At 35.6% G+C, this 18,759-nt stretch overlaps 1 protein-coding gene across 8 annotated transcripts in view; it reads right to left on the bottom strand.

The window, feature by feature from the left end:
• ANKS1B (ankyrin repeat and sterile alpha motif domain containing 1B) overlaps positions 1-18,759 on the bottom strand; it is a gene marked incomplete at both ends in the record, with an annotated part of 1,119,409 nt that overhangs the window by 660,105 nt on the left and 440,545 nt on the right. For all 8 annotated transcript variants that reach the window (XM_080705700.1, XM_080705710.1, XM_080705709.1 and 5 more), the window contains one exon: positions 3,743-3,879. In XM_080705700.1, coding sequence (XP_080561826.1) covers positions 3,743-3,879 — 137 coding nt within the window. The remainder of the gene's footprint in view (positions 1-3,742; positions 3,880-18,759) is intronic.

The following is an 18,759-nucleotide window of genomic DNA, read 5'->3' as shown; positions in this document are numbered from 1 at the left end:
ACCATGAGCTTAAAGCATGTGACTATGCTAAGGACAATATATTTTATATTTATAAAATAACAAGAGAATGGATGTTATGTATTATCACCACAAAAAAATGGTAACTATGTGAGGTGATATTAATCAGATATTAATTTACCAAGACTTAACTTCTTACAATGCATATATGCTTCAAAACATTCTTTTGTGCACAATAAATACACATAATTTTGTGTCAATTTAAAAAATTCAATTAACACAGAATTAAATAGAAAGAAAATTGTTTCAGAACTGAGGATTGAACCCAGGGATATCTAATTCCGAGCTACACCTCCAGCCCTACTTTTTATTCTTTTTTTATTAATTTTTTCTTTTATGGGGACCATATTGAAAATGGCATACATTCAAACTGTGCTTGGTGCCCTCTCCTAACCCCCACGTCCCCTTCCCCTCCCAACAATGAGTGTCCAGGTTGACCATGCTACATTCATACTTTTACACATATTCAAATGTAGCTCCTCCATTAATTAACCTCAGCCTTCTTTGTCTCCTACCCTTCCATTTCAGCTTTGCTGAGGTTTCCCCTCCATTATCTGGAGTCCCTCTTGTACCCCTAATATTGTACCCCTAATACTCCCTAGTTTGGGCATATTAGAGAAAACATATGTCCCTTCTTTTTCTGTGCATGGCTGATCTCACTTAACATAATGTTCTCCAGGTCTTTCCATCTTCTTGCGAATGACATGATTTTGTTCTTCTTTATAGCTGAGTAGAATTCCACTGTGTGTATTTTCCATAATTTTGCAATCCATTCATCTGTTGATGGAGACCTAGGTTGGTTCCATATTTTGGCTATTAGGACTTACGCTGCTATGAACATGGGTATGCATATGTTACTGTAGTTCTCTGATTTCAACCCCTTTGGAAAGATACCCAGGAGTGATGTAGCCGGATCATTTATTTTAAAACAGGTCTCACTAAGTTGAGGAGAGCCTCAATAAGTAGTTGAGGCTGGCTGTGAACCTGTGATCCTCCTGTCTCAGCTGCCTCCCAAGTACTGGGATTTCAAGAATGCACCACAATGCACAGCTCTAATATTTTCAAATGTAATTTTCAAGTGTAAAAAAAAATGTTATTTTTAAGTATAAGTAAAAGAATCCAAACTTTGGCTTCTTCTAAATAGAGAAACCAGGTCTTGTGGTTTTATATACTTGAGAGATATAATGAGAAACCAGTAGCATATAAATATTTCAGTCCCCATTAATTAAAAATAGAATGTTTCACAATCTGGAGAACTTTAAGACATGAAAGAACCCAATGGAACAAAGGTGAAGAGATCAAACATGAACTTCAGAACTAACAGCTGCGACTTAGTGAGTTAATAAATATGCTGAATAAAAACAAACCCAACAAAGCACTGGCAAGCCTGCAGCTTCCAAGTAATTAACGCACTAATCAGAAGCACTTGCAATGTATAATCAGCCCATCTCATATTCAAAGCAAGGATTCTTTGTCTACAATTAATATTCTGCATTTACAGGTAGAACTAAGGAAATCCGACTAGATTATGACATGCATGAAGCAAAGGGAAATGGCCAACTTGTTCCACCCAAGCAATATCCATTTTCAATGAATAAGATGAAAGTTCCACTTTAAAATCATTCTTCCCATAACAAAGGAGTGAATACAACAGCTAATGCCCGGATGAGGGAATGTCAATTTCTAAGGCATGCAATTACACTTGTATTTTCAAGGCTCATTACTAGTTTTTGAAAAAATGAAATCATCATTTCAGCCACATTATTAATTTCTAATTAGCAAATGTAAAAAAAAATTACTTGAGTATTGTCAAGTCAATCTCACTTCACATTTTTTTGTTGTTTTCAGATAGGAAGCCAAAATTAGCACTTTAAAGGATTAAGCCTATAATCAAAATATAGGTTCTTATATAACCAAACCAATAATTACTTTTGAAATAGTAGCACTCAACGATTTTTCATCCCTGACACACCTCTGACTTACCAGAACACACCAGGAAATCTCCTATTCCATCCATCTATCTGTCTTCCATATACTCTCTGGTCTCCAAAACCTTTCCTGAGCCACATGTCCTACTCCAACACTCACTCATAATTACTTCCATGAATACTTTCTACTCCTTTCTCTCTGCAGGAAGCTGGAAGTCATAAGTAGTATTGAGCAGTGCACCAAAGTTTCGGCAATTTCAGTCCAACTGAAGCTATATTCTCTATGTTAGCTATTATTAATTACATATATACTTACACATAGCACTGATTTTAACTTAAATGCCATCACCCTTACAAATTCCATACTCATAGAGATGTGTCAAGCTAACAGCCTCATGGGTTTTTTTTTAAACCAGTGAACAGAACTGGAGGAGACAGGTATTATAATTAAGAAAGCAAAGAAACTCCCAATAAGTTGGACAATTCAGCCCTTTGGAATGCCAATATCTTTATGTATAACACTAGAATATAAATTCCCTTGGAAATTATGAAGATTAAATGAAATAATCTATATGAAAGTATCCTATAAACTACAGTGTAGCCGGGCGTGGTGGCGCACACTTGTAATCCCCGTGCTTGGGAGGTGGAGACAGGAGGATCTTGCAGGTTCAAAGCCAGCTGTGCTGGCTTAAGAGCCCCTGTTTTCAAATTTAAAAAGTATTAAAAAATAGGTCTGGGAGTGTAGCCAGGAGGTAGAAGGGTTTCCAGGAACCCCCAGTACCACCAAAACCAAAACAAAAACAACAACAAAAATACACTAGAGTGTATAGGTAAAATTTAAATGATCTTTTAAAATGAGGATAAAGAATATAACACAAAATCTGAAATAAATTATAATATAGGAGGTAAGATATTAAACATATCATTGCTCATTTAGCCAGTTTTAAAAGACACATTTGCCCTACAGATTGGCTCGAGGGTTTATTCATACTATATGTCTCAATAGATGTTGAATAGCATTGATTGGATCCTAACTCTCCCCTTTCTTGGATTTTATGAGCCCATTCAGAACGAGCCAGGTTGAGAACACCACCAATTCCATGCTCTTGGTCCATCTGTTGGCAAAAATATAATGCAAACAGCTTTATAAGTGCTATTTTCAATGAAATATCACAGAACAGCTTGTCCCAATGATATTTCTAAAGCTTGCCTGCAAACCGCCTACTGGGAAATCCAATTGAAAGAGAAGGGGGAAGAGAAAGAAACCCATACAGACAAGTGACAGGAATGGAAAAAAGAACAAAGGGTAAAGAGACACTGGTGGAGAATGTGCACACTGGAGGAAAATAAGGTGTAACACCAAACACACAACATTAGTTAGGAACCATGATGAACAGGAAACAGAGACTGTATAAAAACTGGAGGATAGAGGAGTGAGCACAAAAAATGCCTCATTTCCAGAGGAAGAAAATCAAAAGGGGCAGGAGACATCAGAACAGCTCAGTGTCCTTATGGAAACGGTGGGAGAGGAAAGCGTGGAGTAGACATTTGTCTAAGCCTCACTCATATCCTTTTGTAATATACAAGGTTCACTTTTCCAAGAGCTAACACAGACTTCTGAGTTTATTATCAACTCCAAAGGAATCAAATATCCTTTTCTGTCCCTTATTTTTAAAATTGAAGAATCCTTTACATATTATGTAATAGTTCAGGCATTGCAATATAAATGAAATACATATATTGATTCAAAAACAGAATACATTACAGCACAGACGGTGTCATTCTGGGGTACTTACCTGGGGCCGAATAACTTTTACAATATTTTTGAGGGCAGTGTCGGGGGATGGAGGTGAGCAGTCAGGTGTTGGGCCTGTCGAGCTGTTTCTATGGTTACTAGTTCCTGGAGCAGTAATTGCTACCTCAGAGGCATTGTCTGTGAATAAAAATAGAACTGCCATGAACCTAATCACTCAGTTTACCTTTTAAGACCTGAAATTACTTTTGTGAACAGGAATTAAGATTTCACCTTCAAACTAGTATCAATTTTACAAGAGTGTGATGAGAAATATGCTCAGTAGCATATCTTAAAGAAAACATCAATTGGATGCTTTGTTTCTCTTTAAAATAGTAAATACCACCCTGAGTGTTGTTACCAGAAGAAGGAATAGTAATATTCAGTTAATTATGATAGATGAGACGCAGAGCTCTTCAGACTGCCACTACTACACAAATGACTAAGACTTTACCTTAACTAAAAAGAAATATAATTTTACAATATGACTGAGCCAAATCTTTCCCCACAATCTTTCTAATGAATATTGATCTTTATTAAGTAGGCATCTCATCTCTCTGTTATTCATAAAACTCAAAATCAGTCCTCCCTGAAATTTCCCAAACTATAGAAAGTTTCCCAGTGAATGAAGCTTAATGAAAAAGTGACATTTGTACAAAATAGTTTTATAATATATACAAACAAAATTATCACCCCAAATAAGCATATTATTCTATATGGTCAAAACTAAATGAATGAAATTTCAAAATCTAAATTAGTTTCCCCGTATGTTCAGTATTGGGCGGGGGTGGAGTAGGGTGGTAACAAAAAAAGATTACTTAAAAATCAGCAATATGTGTAACATTTTCTTCTAAAATTAATATTAAAACAAAATAACATCAAAGACAGTTTTAGGATATTTAAAATACTTGGAAAAGGATGAAAATGTTCTACAAATAACATCAGCTAGCACACATATATCATTTTAACTATAATTTTGGCAATCCTCAATTGCTTTTTATGAAAACTATTGCCACATCAAATTTGCAAAAAGTTTACTTCCCCCTTAGGTTTTTAATCGGTTCCCAATAACTTTTTGTCCTAACCAGCTTCATTGATGTATAGAGACTGAGTCTGAATTCTTTATAAACCAGCAGGTTTCCCTTTTCTATGACCACTGTCTATAAGCACAAGTGAAAACCAGTGATTTATGAAGGCAGCTCTTGCTCATAAAAAGCAACAGGATAGATTCACATAAAACTCGACCTAGGCCGGGAGTGGTGGCGCACGCTTGTAATCCCCGCGCTTGGGAGGCGGAGACAGGAGGATCGCGCAGCTTCGAAGCCAGCCGCTCTGGCGTAAGAGACCCTGTTTCAAAAATATAAAATAGGTCTGGGAGTGTAGCCCAGAGGTAGAAGGGCTTCCAGGAACCCCAGTACCACCAAAAATAAAATAAATAAATAAACAAATAAATAAAAATAAAACTCTACCTATCATGTAAAAAGACAATTTGGTCTCTCTGGGGAATTCATACAGAGGTTCATGAAACAAATATTCAAATATAGCATATTGAACTGAATAGGTCATTCATAAATAAACCTTAAAAGTATCCAGAACACAACTTTTGACAAAGACTTAACATATAATGTGAGATTGGAATTGTACCTTGAAATAGGTGGGATAGTCTTCTGAGTAGAAAAGAAAAATATAGATAAATATTGAAACAGAGTAGCTGGGGGGATTGGTGGCCTATGCTTGTAATCCCAGCATTTGGGAGGCTGAGACAAGATGATCAGTTCGCAGATAGCCTCAGCTACTTAGTGAGGCCCTTTGCAACTCAGTGAGACTCTGTTTCAAAATAAAGAATAAAAATAGGGCTGGGGGTATAGCTCTGAGGTAGAATACCCCTTGGTTCCATCCCTAGTACCAGCAAAAATGAAAGAAAAAGAAAGAAAGAAAGAAAGAAAGAAAGAAAGAAAGAAAGAAAGAAAGAAAGAAAGAGAAAGAAAGAAAGAAAGAAAGAAAGAAAGAAGGAAAACATCAGTTAACAAAACAAGGACAAGATGCCCTAATTCTTTCTACCCTCTCCCTTTTTTATTTCATTCATTCAATCATGCATTTAAAACCACTTGAAGGTAACTATATATCAAGTACTACCTTATGTTATAAAGATAAATGTAAAAGTATCTCTTGTAGGAGTTGGGAGAAGATAAATGAATAAACAAATAGACAAAGCACAGAGAATTTTCTAGGCAGTGGAACTCTTCTACATGATTCTATAATGCTCAACAAATAGTATACACTTGTCCAACCTATAGAATGTGCAGTGCTTATAGTGAGCCCTAACATAAACTATGGACTTGGATAATAATTGGGTATCAATGTCAGGTTCATCAGTTATAACTAATACGCCACTCTGATGAGGAATATTGATATTTTGGGGGGATATGTAGAAATTTTATAGTTTTGCTTAAATTTGCTGTGAACCTAACACTGGTCTAGAAATAATGTCTATTAATATTTTCTTTAAAAAGAATTCCTGTCCTTTAGAAGTATACAATCAAGTGTGGCATCAGACGTTTAAGCAAATTGTAAGGCAATATAACTTGGGAATTGATAGCAGGTAAATGAAGCAACAAGAAACGGGTGGTGGGAATGGTCAGTGTGTGACTAGGAGGTTGGGTGGTTGTGAAGGGCTTCAGTTTTCATGCAAGAAATCTGAGACAAAACGGAAGACAGAAGTATGTGAAGGTAGAAAGAGCAGAGTTGAGGCTGTTATTTTTGTTAGGAGGAAGTTGAAGATAAATTTGGATGAGTAAAAGAAAGGTGTATTCATATATAAGTATGTAACTAATTCTGTAGGAAATGAGAGATATTGAGGGGTAAGTAAGGAGTTGAGTATTTGTTATGTGCAAGCAGTATGTTCAAGTTTTGTTTTTGATGAATGTCATTTAATCCTCAATCTATGAAACAGATTCCACGATTACTGTTCTCATTTTACAGAGGAGCTCATCCCATGTTGCCAGAAACTGATGAGAAGGATTGAAGTGTCATAGATGGGTGCTGTGTGCACTTCTGCTGGTCAGCAGGTCATGGGTATGTGAGGGTGATTAAGTGTGTGAGCAGAGACTGAAGACTATTATGGTAAGGAACAAACACTCTCTACTTCCAAAGAAGTGGACAAGCTCCACAGAAACTTGCAAAGTAAAACATAAACACAGAAAAAGTAATTAGTCAAAACTAAAAGTATTAACCATAAGATATATTAAGACTAGTGATCCAAGCCAGAGATCAGAGTGTTAGATTTGAGTTTGCCGTAAGTGGTTGGATTCTAGATGTGTGTTGAAAATAGATTAAGAATTTCTTGATAATCCCTGAATGTTCAAAGCAATTGTGAGGGGGTAAAAGAGACCAGCAAAAATGAACAAAATTGGAGGCCTCTTACGAGCTGACTTCAAAAAGTACAACAAAGTACAGTAATCAAAACAACTAAAGTGCTGGCATAACAACAGGCAAATGTAAAAAAGCAGAGATCACAGCAACAACAACAACAATCCACACATTTTATGGTTGATTGTTGACACAGGTACCCAGAACACAAATGGGGAGAGACACATGACACATTCTAATAAAGTGATGTGGGTACAATTGAATATCCACATTAAAGAAAATGAAATTAGACCCACATCTCATACTTACAAAAATCAATTCACAATTATTAAAGACAAAGACATAAGACATTAAATTGTAAAACCACCGAAGAAAACACACCCGTAAAGCAGATTTTTTTTTTTCTTGGAGATGAGCCCAAAAGCACAGGCAACAAAAGCAAGAGTAGACATATGAGCTTATATCAATCTAAAAAGCTTCTCCACGACAGAAAACAAGCAATAGAGTAAAGAGATAATCTATGTAATGGGATAAAATATTTGCAAATCATACACGGGATAGAGGTTACTGTTCAAAATATATAAAAATTCAAAGAAATCAATAGTAAAAATACAGATAACCTAATTAAAAAACAGAAAAAGGTTCTGCATAGACAGTTCTCAAAGGAAAGCATACAAAGGTCAAGAAGATATATAAAAAATATTCAACATCACTAATCATTAGGTAAATGCTAATTAAAACCAAAAAATAAATATCACCTCATACATGATAGAATGGCTATTATAAAAAAGATGAAAGATAAGTGTAGTGAGGATATGGAAAAAAGTTAAACTTATATACTATAGATACAAATGTAAATTAGTATAGCCATTATGAAAAATAGTATGAAGGTTTCTAAAAAAATTACAAATAAGGCCACCATGTGATCCAACAATCTACTACAGGGTTAATATACCTAAAGAAAAATAAAATTGGCATGTGGAAAAATATTTGACTCCCATATTTATTGCAGTGTTTTTCATAATGATCAAGAATATGGAATCAACCATGTCCTCTAATGGATGAATGAATGCAAATAAAATAATGGAATGCTACCCAGTATTGAAACAGGAGGAAACCCTGACATTTGCAAAAACATGGATGAATCCAGAGGACATTATGTTAATTGAAATAAGCCAGGTAAAGAAGGACATATACTACGTGTGGATTCTCAACAAAGCAGAACTCATGGACGCAGAGAATAGAATGAAGGCTGCCAGAAGCAGGTATTGGTTCAGGAGCACAAAATTTTACTTATGTAGAAGAACAAGTTCAAAAGATCTATTATTGTACAACATGGTGACTCTAGTGAATAATGACAGTGTATTCTTGGAAACTGATAAAAGGACAGATATTAAGTGTTCTTACCACACAAAAATGATGATTATGTAAGGCAATGCATATGTTAATTAGCTCTACTTAACCATGTCACAATATATACATATTTTAAAACACCATGTTATATACATGTATATATGAATTTTTGTCAATTAAAATGATACATTTTTAGAAAAATATTTTTGATATGTTATATATAGGAAGAGAAAGAGAGAAGTCAGTAGGACTAAGATTTTGGCCTGAACAATGAAAGGATGGAGTTTGCCTCAGTAGGATTGGGAAAGACTATAGGAAAAGCACACATTCTCCACCTTATTGCTTCCAGTATTGCCCCTGTTCCATTCTATCTCATCTCTCCTTTTGGACTACAATAAAATAATGTTAGAAAGAATTTTTCTCCGCATTTATTCTCTATGTTGTACTGTTATTTTGTCTTTCAGTGTTGCATTCAGAATCATTTCTTCTACCCATTTTTTAGATTATTAGTTCTTTCTTCAGCTACCAAATTGTTTTCATTTCAATTATACTTTTCACTTCTAAATTTCCATCTTGTTCTCACTAAAATATTACTAGTTGGTATTTTTCAGTCGCTAGCAACATTGTAAGTGTGGCTTCATTTATTTCAAAATGGCTAGTCTCTCTCTCTCTCTCTCTCTCTCTCTCTCTCTCTCTCTCTCTCTCCTCTCCCTTCCCTCCCTCCCTCCCTTCTTCCCTCCCTCTTTCTTTTCTGTCTTTCTCTGATTAAAGGCAAATATATCTATATATTATAAAATTTTTTTAAATTTTCAATTGACACATAACTGAATATATTTATTGTGTAGAGGTAAACTATTTCAATACATGTAAACCATGTAAAGATCAACGATTGGATGTGGGCAATTAGCATATGAATAATCTAAAACGTATCATTTCTTTGTATTAGAAATAGCTTGTACACGTAAAGAAGGGGAGGATGGAAAGAATATGGTTACTAGGTACAGGGTCATGATAGGACAAGAGGAACACTTTTTAATATTTGAGATTTATTCATCTGTACCTGCCAATTTCACTCTCTGTAGACCCTCTGGGTGTTCCTGTCTTTGTGGTTCTCATTTATGCTAGTTTGTTCCATTGTTTGTCTCATTGTTTTGTGCTGCTTATTACTCAACTTATTAGAGTAAAATATACAGCAGTAAATAGAACTAGTTATTTCTCATTAGCATATGTTAATTCAAAGCAGCATCAAAATTTATATGAAACACTTGATGCTAATGTCTGTGAAAAGTATGCCTGTGTGGCATTAGAATTTATTTAACTTTTGATTTTAGTGTTCTTTGCTATAAAAATGAATAACTAGTAACTATCTTTTATGATTAATATGTACAAATAAAATAAGAGGCAAATCGTGTATAATTAGGCACTTAGTTTAATAAGTGTTTCCTTTTCTGTATCAAACCAATGCTTTCAGATTTATAATAAAATGTGGAAGATGAAAGAAATCCCAGAAAGAAAGCAAAAAAATAAGTAGTAATCCTTTGCAGAAAATATATCTACAAAAATGACCATGAGTACTTGAGTGAAAATTGAGATTAGTATGTCTTTATTATTAACACAAATTAGTAGAGACAGTAATTTCTGAAAGAGAAGATTCCTTGAGGAATTGTACTAGTCAATGTTCTCTAGAGAAAAAGACACAATGGGATATGCCTAGAAAGAAAGAGATTTACAGGAAGCAATTGACTCAGAGTTATGGGAGCTGAGAGGTCCCAAGATCTTCAGATGGCAGGATGGAGAATAAGGAGAACAAATGCGTATCTGAATCCAGAGGACTAAGAACCAGGAGAGCTGATGGTATAAGTGCTAGTCCATAGGCAACTTTACCCCAAACCCACGAAGAGCCAAATTTTCAGCCCAAGTCTAAAAAAAAAATCAATGTTCCAGATCAAACGGTCAGGCAGGTGATCATCCCTCCTTACTCAGTCTGAACCATTCAGGAGTTCAGCGGATTGGAGGATGAGGCTCACAACTGTAGAGAGAACAATTTGCTTTCCACATGTAAATAATATCTAGGAACAGGCTTACAAACAGACCCAGAAAAATGTTTAACCAAACATGTGGGTCTCCTGTGGACCAAGTAAGGTGGTATTATAAAGTTAGTCACCATGGAATTCATATGCTATTCTTACCCTATTAACTGTTTCTTAATTAATGTCAGAAAAAAAATGCTAAAACTCCATAAAGACTATAATACAAAAGATTCGTGAATGTTTCCAGAATATTTCTTAAAGCAATTTAATACATAGTACAAGATAGTGGGTAATCAAGTACTAATTACTTAGAAAACATTGTATCTCTATTTTTTTAATTCATGATCTGTAGCATTTTATCAATAATTTGATTTTATACTACCTTGCATTGCTCATTATCTCTTCCAGACTAAAAGATTATAAATAGGTAAATAAATATATTTATAGATAGATATATTTATACATCTATATATTTATATATGTTTATATGTATATATGTTTATATAGACATGTATAAATATATAGATATTCCAGACTAGAATATATATATATATATATATATATATATATATATATATATAAAATGTGTGTGTGTGTGTGTGTGTGTGTGTGTGTGTGTGTATGTATGTATTTTTTTTGTGGTACTGAGAGTGGAATCCAGGGGCATTCTACCTCTAAACTATACCCTCAGCCCTATTTTTTATTCTTTATTTTGAAACAAGCTGTCACTAAATTGCAGAGGGCCTCACCATGTAGCTGAGGTTGTCCACAAACCTGCAATCCTCCTGTCTCCGCCTCCCAGGTACTGGGATTACAAGCATGCACCACCATGCCCAGCTAGACTAAGTTATATTTCTTTTTTCAGAATAGGTTACATTTTTTTTTCAAAGATTCATACTTCCCTTATCCTATCTGCAGCTCAATGAAATCTTTTAAAAATACTAGCCGGGCGTGGTGGCGCACACTTGTAATCCCCGCGCTTGGGAGGCAGAGACAGGAGGATCGCGCAGGTTCGAAGCCAGCCCTGTGTGCTGGCTTAGGAGACCCTGTTTCCAAATAAAAATGTAAAAATAGGTCTGGGAGTGTAGCCCGGAGGTAGAGGGCTTCCAGGAACCCCAGTACCACCAATAAATAAACAAATAAATAAATAAATAAATAATTAAATAAATAAAAATACTAAATGAGCCAGGTGTGGGAATTATAGCTGTAATCTCAATACTTGGGAGGATGAGACAGAAGGATCGCAGGTTTAAAGCCATCCTTAGCAACTGAGTGAGGCTGTCAGCAACTTAATAAGATCCTGTTTCCAAATAGACAATAAAATAATTTTGATGGTGTATTTTTGAAATAGAGTTCCCCTAGGTTCAACCCCTAGCACCACAAAAATAAATAAATAAGTAGATAAACAAACAAACAAATAAAGCAAAACCTGTGTTAATAGCAACCAGCAGAAACGTCCCTAAGGATACAGGGAAAGGTGGTTATCTTTTATAATTCTGTGGTCCTTTCTTTTGGAAAAAATAAAACCCAAAGAAATATTCTAGAAGACACATACGAGTTTGAGGAAGCTCATTTATTTCTGAGGTATATTTGATTATATTATTTAACCGTAGGACTTTACAAAATGGCAGCCTAATTCCAAGACAGATTTAAGTGCCCAGACATTGATGACAAAAATGAAATTAGATATGTGAAAGCTGCTTAATAAACTTATAATTTAAGATGCACCAATAAAATAAATAAGTTAAAATAAAAGATTAAAAGTAGAGATTTACTTTCTAGTTAGATGCCTTACTACACATTAGATTATGTATTATAACTGTGAGTTTCCTCTACAATAACCACCTTATGAAAAAGAAATTCTTATTCCTAACTTGATTACTTTGAAGAAAAAAATATTCCATGAATAGAAAATGATTCACGTGTAATATTGCAGTCTAGTATGTATTATACCATTTGCTAGCATGCTCTGGACAGTTTGGATGTTGCACAGACATTTCCAGATATTCTGTAGCTCACAGATAGAACTGAGATTGTTTCTGGCTAGGGATTTGGAAAGGTAACATGGAAGAGGTAGAAATTAAGAATATAAAAGATAAATGCTACATATTCTCATTAGTATGTAGAAGATTAAAAAAAAAAAAAGAAAGCTGGTCTCATAGAGAAAGCAGAACAGTGTTTACCAGAGGCTGGGCTCGGTGGAGGAGGATAAATAGAGGAGAGTCCATGAGTAGGAATGTGTATTGGGTAGGAAGAATAAGTTCTAATGTTCTAAGGCACAACGGGGAGACTGCAGTTGACAACAATTAATTGCATATTTCAAAACAGCCTGTAGAGAGAAATCTGAGAATTCTCAACAAAAAGAAATGATCAATGTTTGATTAATGAATATGCTAATTACCCTGATTTGAAAGCAAGTAGCCACATTGTGAAGAGCATTATGGAAAGCCCCAGGTGGCGTGGAGAGGGACGCAGGCCCTCAGTTCAGTATCCCACCAGGAACTGAAACCTGTCAACCACTGCATGAGTCAGTTTGGAAGTGGATCTATCAGCCCTAGTCAAGCCTTGAAAGGACTGAAGTTCTGTCCAACAGCGTGGTGGCAACCTCACGAGAGCCCCAAGCCATTGGCATCCAGCTGCGTCCTTCCTAGACTCCTGCAATGGGCAGCAGCATGAAAGTGCTTTGTAGCTCTAGCAAACCATAAATAGCCCAGCTTGGCTGGAGCACAGTGTATATATGTGAGAGCGAACAGAGATCATGTCGGTAAGGTAAAGTATTAAAATGAAAGAAGGAAGGAAGGAAAAACAAAATTGGCCTTGTGAAAGGTTGAATTTTTAAATTTAGGAAAAATGTCAGCTACATTGCATGTCTGAAAAATTGCTTTCCTTAGGCTATGATCAAATGCCTCTTTCATCTATAAAAGGAACGGGTTTCAAGGCTATAGTCACTTTAAAATACTCTACATGGCCAAAGCCACATCTCTGGGCTAAATGGTAGCATAACTGAACGGCAACTTCAAGCTGATATTCAGTGTGATCAGCTCCAATCTGTAAAGCCATTTGGTCTCATCTAAACCACAGAAATTCTTCCAATGGGCCAACAACCCTAGACATCAAAAAGTCCAAAATCTCTGCTCAACCTTGAAAAGTGGTCTAATCAACAGACTGGTGGGGCAGTGAGCTCTCTCCTCTCATCATTCATTCTTGTTTCTTCCCATTCCTCAACCCATAACAGGGAGAGTCATTGAACCTAATAATTTATCAGAATTATGCTGTCTTAGTGAGTGGCATTAGTAAGAGAAAGGTTTGCCCATATTATAGGTTCTCTACTGAGAGTTATCTCAAGGGTTTAGGAGGAATGCAGAAAGTCACTGATAAAATTTCACCATCTTCTTCCCTAGATGGTACCAAGAATGACAAATCTTTGGCATTGACTAGCAAAAAATGAACTAGAAGCCTAGAAAAGGGCATAGTAAAGAAAATAAATGATGAGGAATGGATGGAGGCTAAAGGAAATGGATCTCCTCCCAATAAGTGAAGAAAAGATAAGTAAGGTGTATGTATACCCATGTTTATAGCAGCACAACTCACAATAGCCAAATATGGAACCAACCTGGGTATCAGTCAATAGATGAATGGATAAAGAAAATGTGGCATATACCATGGAATTTTACTCAGCCATAAAAAACAACAAAATGGTGCCGGGCGTGGTGGCACATGCTTGTAATCCCCGCACTTGGGAGGCTGAGACAGGAGGATCACGCAGGTTCGAAGCCAGCCTCAGCTTCTTAGAGGCTCTCAGCAACTTAGTGAGACCCTGTTTCCAAATAAAATATGAAATAGGTCTGGGAGTATAGCCCAGAGGTAGAAAGCCCTTGGGTTCTATCCCCAGTACCACAAAAAAATAAAAATAAAAAGAGATGTAATTTGCAGGAAAATGGAGGGAAATTGAGACTATTATGCTAAATGAGACCAGTCAGTCTCAGAAAGTGAAAGGTTTTATGTGTTCTTTTATATGTGGAAGCTAGAGAGAAAATGAGAAATATAAGAGACATTGGAGAAATGTGGAGAAAGACCAGTAGAATAGTGGAAGAGAATTGTGAGAGGGAAGTGGGGAGAGGGAAAAGGGAATGAGGAAGGAAACATTCAAATAGTGCTTTGTTAGTACACAAAGGTATTACTGCTGGTCTCTCCCACACAGGCGTGGCGGGATGAGGGGGTCGCTGGGAAGGACGGGGAAGGAAGTACACCAAGAACTGCGTGAATGTATATTTGTACCATGTTGAGCCACCCTCTGAGGTAACTGCGGTGTACCACTAAAAGCATATACCAACAGAAAAAAGAAAATTTGCATCAGTGGAAATTCATGGGTGTGTTTGTTTTACTAATGCATTTGTTCCTCAGTGCTTACCCATATTTTTTCTCTAGGCTCTATGAGTTTTGAGTCCCATACTAGGTCCCATGCTTTCCCTTCAGTGTGGACAACAAATTATTTTCTCTGGTTTCTTGCATTTATCTTCCATATATTTCTGCTCTCTCTAAAACAGTGTAAATGTAAGTGCTATGTGAATGTATGTTTCTGTCACTCTGAACCTAATTATGATGTACAATTATAATGTACCAATAAAGTATATAGAAATGATATATAAAATATATAAAATATATGAAAACAAATACATACAATATATTTATTACATGTATAAATATATTTACTATATTTTATATATATTTGCTAAATATATAATATATAAAAATAGGCAAATATGATATATATTTAGTAAATATAGTATGTATATTATATATATTTAGCAAATATATATAAAAAACAAAATAAAAAAAAGTGGTGAATAAAATGGTGTCAACACTAGGCCTGACCAAGTGTCACCCCAGTACTAGCCCTCCAGGCTAGAACACCTACTAAATACACACTGATCCCCCACTAAGTCCAAAAATAAACTTGCTAAAATCCCAAAATAAACTATCATAGAAAAGGTAGATTAAATGACCACCTTTCCATATCACAGAGGAAAATTCCAGTATTTTCCCACACTCATAGAAAAATGAGTCTGCTATCATCACATCTGTTACAGTCTGTACTAACGCATATATATCATTTAAGAGCTTCCATTACTTCCTTAAAATCATCAAGGCCTTAGTATGTATCTCCCAGTCTTGCTTTACACCCCAAGCCTGCCATGGTCTTGGGAAGTTTCAAGTCTTCGTAGGTGTTCAGTCACCAAGACCCAAGAGTGCTCTGAATTCTACTCGTGTGATCTTTGTTTTGACTCTATTCAGTTTCCATGTCTAGGCTAACCCAAGCACTTCACTAAAAATAGCAGCTACTCCATGTAGACATCTGTTCTCTACGAACCTGTTCTATAATACAGCATCTAATCATTTCTACTCTAACCTCCCTCACTCTCCTGCACCTATTGTTTAATCCCACTGAAACCTCAAATCCTTTACACATCTGTTTTCATCGAGTCTATCACCCCTTTTTGTCTTCACTTGTTTATTTATTTAGCTTAGACATAATGACGCATCACTTTGTAACTCTTTTGCTAATGACTACATTCATTCACTCTTGTTATTTTTACAGCATATACTGAGCAAAAAACTATTCCTATTTGCAATTGACATTTTAATGTGTTACCCAAATTCAACTTCAGATCTAAAAGATTTATTCCCCTAGTGGTTTCAAGTATTGCTGGCAGATAGCTGTCATCTTTCTTTTGGATTGTCTCAGCTGAAGAGAATTGACTGCCTCAAGGTCATGGTCCCTTCCAGGAGCAGTCTGCTTTCAATGTCTGGTCAACACAGGAGTATAAAGGTGCTGTTCTATCACCAACTTGGAATAACTTTGAAGGGCCATCTTGGTTTTAGAGTTAGCAAGGAGTCTTTGGATGGCTATACTGAAACTGCCTAGGAGCCTAACCTCTCCCTTCCACCCATTCCTGCTTCCCTTCAACAAATACTGCTTCCAAGAGCACTCAATAAATCTCCTGTAATGTTAACCAACATCTTAAAGTCAGTTTCCTGGTCAAATCATCCTAGATTGAACCTAATCCAATTGCCCTCAGTGGCCCCTTTTGGAATTTTTTTAAACAACTAGGTACTCATTAGTAAGAGAAAAAAAAACTATACAACCACTAAAATTTATAATAATATAATATGCTCTTAAAAGTCATTTAAAGGGAAAAAATCTTAATAGAAAAGAGGATCAAAAACCACCAAGAGTTGACTTCATAAAATCCAAGTACAAACACATTGCAAACCTGTTGACTCACTTTTGTTGAATTCTTTGTATAGGAATGCATGTATGTCATACAAGCTTTTGGTTTTGTTTTGATTTAATTAATTTGAAAATAAAATATTCACAGGGTTAAACATTCAAGTAACATATTATAATACACAGTAATTAGTAAGCCATCTGGTTCCTTTTCAAGTTTCCACACCCTATTCACAATTTAATGTGGGTTCTTGCAGAAATTCATATGGGAAGGCAGAAAAATTATGTTTTTTCTGTGTGGATCATACTTACATGATTTTGATACAAATAAAAGCAGAGCTACCTAAAATATCAGTTTGCATTAGTCTTATACAAGCTCCATTTTGCATCTCTGCTCTATTTTTTTTTTTCTATTTTGTGTTCTTTTTGGTAGGAAGTTGGATTTTATGCTTCTCCAATAATTGATCAGGTAATTAAGTGGCAATTAACATACAATGCCTCTTTAACTAGCTTAAGCAATGAAAACAATGAATATTTCATATAGCAGTGGGTCTAGAATCCAAGTAGTTTCAGGTGCCAAATATTAGGGTTCTGGGCCCTATTTTAGTGATTCTTTATCCCCAATCTGGACAAAAATGGCTGCAGCAGCTCCTAACATCACATGATAATATCAAGATGAGATACAGACCCATCTCTTCCTTGTATATTTTTAAATCTTTTTAGTCAAGTTTCTATTGTATGTTAATGTCTAACCTGATCACTAATAAAAGTTGGCTTAATATGAATGGGCACCTACTCCCTGGGAGGAAGATCCTAGGAATGCTTGTGCTACCCACCCTGCAAAGTTATATAAGTAGAAATCCTAACCCCTGGGGTGGTGGTACAGGCGGTGGTTAGCTCATGAAGGTAGAGCTTGCCCCCATGAATAGCACTAGCGCCCTCACACACACACTCACAAAAAAAAACTCTAGAGATTCTTAGCCCCTTCCATTATCTCATTACAGTGAGAAAACATCCATCTGTGAGGAAGTGGTCCCTTGCCAGACTCCAAATCCACTGGCATTTTGATCTTGTGCTTTCTAGGTTTCAGAAGTGTGAAAAATATATTTCTGTTGTTTATAAGCCATTCAGTTTATAATATCTTATTAAAAGAGCCTGAACAGAGTATGACAAGGGGTTAGACATAACCTCCCTTGAATGCATAGCCAAGTAAATGACAATATTTTGTAAAATAAAAATTCTCCTAAAGAACAGGATGGGATAGAAATGTGAGGAAAGTCAAGAAATAAGTGTGTAGTGTCTATTTACTAGACTTAATGCATTTTCTATCACTCTAAGACGGCATAAACACACACGCACATTTTCAAATTGGTTCTTCATTACCTTCTCTTCTTCTAGCCCCTCTTTTTTCCTTCACTTTTCTAAGGTTCTTCATGATTCCCTCCTTCTTACCACTTCATTATCCACATTTCCCACATTCTATTTTTTAACCCGAATTTACTTCTGGCCTTCATTTCCCTCAGGTCAAGAATCATTTCCTCTGAGAGGAATCCCTTAGCCCACTTAGTGTAAGATGGAAGGAGAGAAGTGGGGTGGAGAGTAAAAATGAATGTGCAAGTATAAATTAGGTGCCCTTCTAATCTGGCCCTAATGATCCTGCAAACCTACTAACAATGACCAGTCTTGAATGTGTTCCTATGCTACGAGGCTGTGAGTTCTGTCAATGCAACATACTTCACACATTGCAGTAGGATTCATTATAGTAGGAATCAGGACTCGACTTTTGAACAGCAAAGTACTATGCACAAAAGAATTTCATGTATTTTTAAACAATGTGTTTCATATAATATACTTGATCACTATAATATTTTTACAAAGTACCAATGGGACCAAGATTTCAAATTTTTAAGATTTAAGAGAAAAATTAATACTTCTAAACAAAAATAAGTTCAAATTGGAGTGATTTTATTAATGTCTGCTGTATTTTATAGCCTATTTATTTTAACAGAAAAACATTATTTGTGAAAAATTTGCATGAAG

This window comes from Muscardinus avellanarius (genome assembly GCF_963383645.1).
Source record: "Muscardinus avellanarius genome assembly, chromosome: 11".
Lineage (NCBI taxonomy): Eukaryota > Metazoa > Chordata > Mammalia > Rodentia > Gliridae > Muscardinus > Muscardinus avellanarius.
Note: the sequence above shows the minus strand (reverse complement) of the source record. Positions and strands in the feature narration are given on the sequence as shown.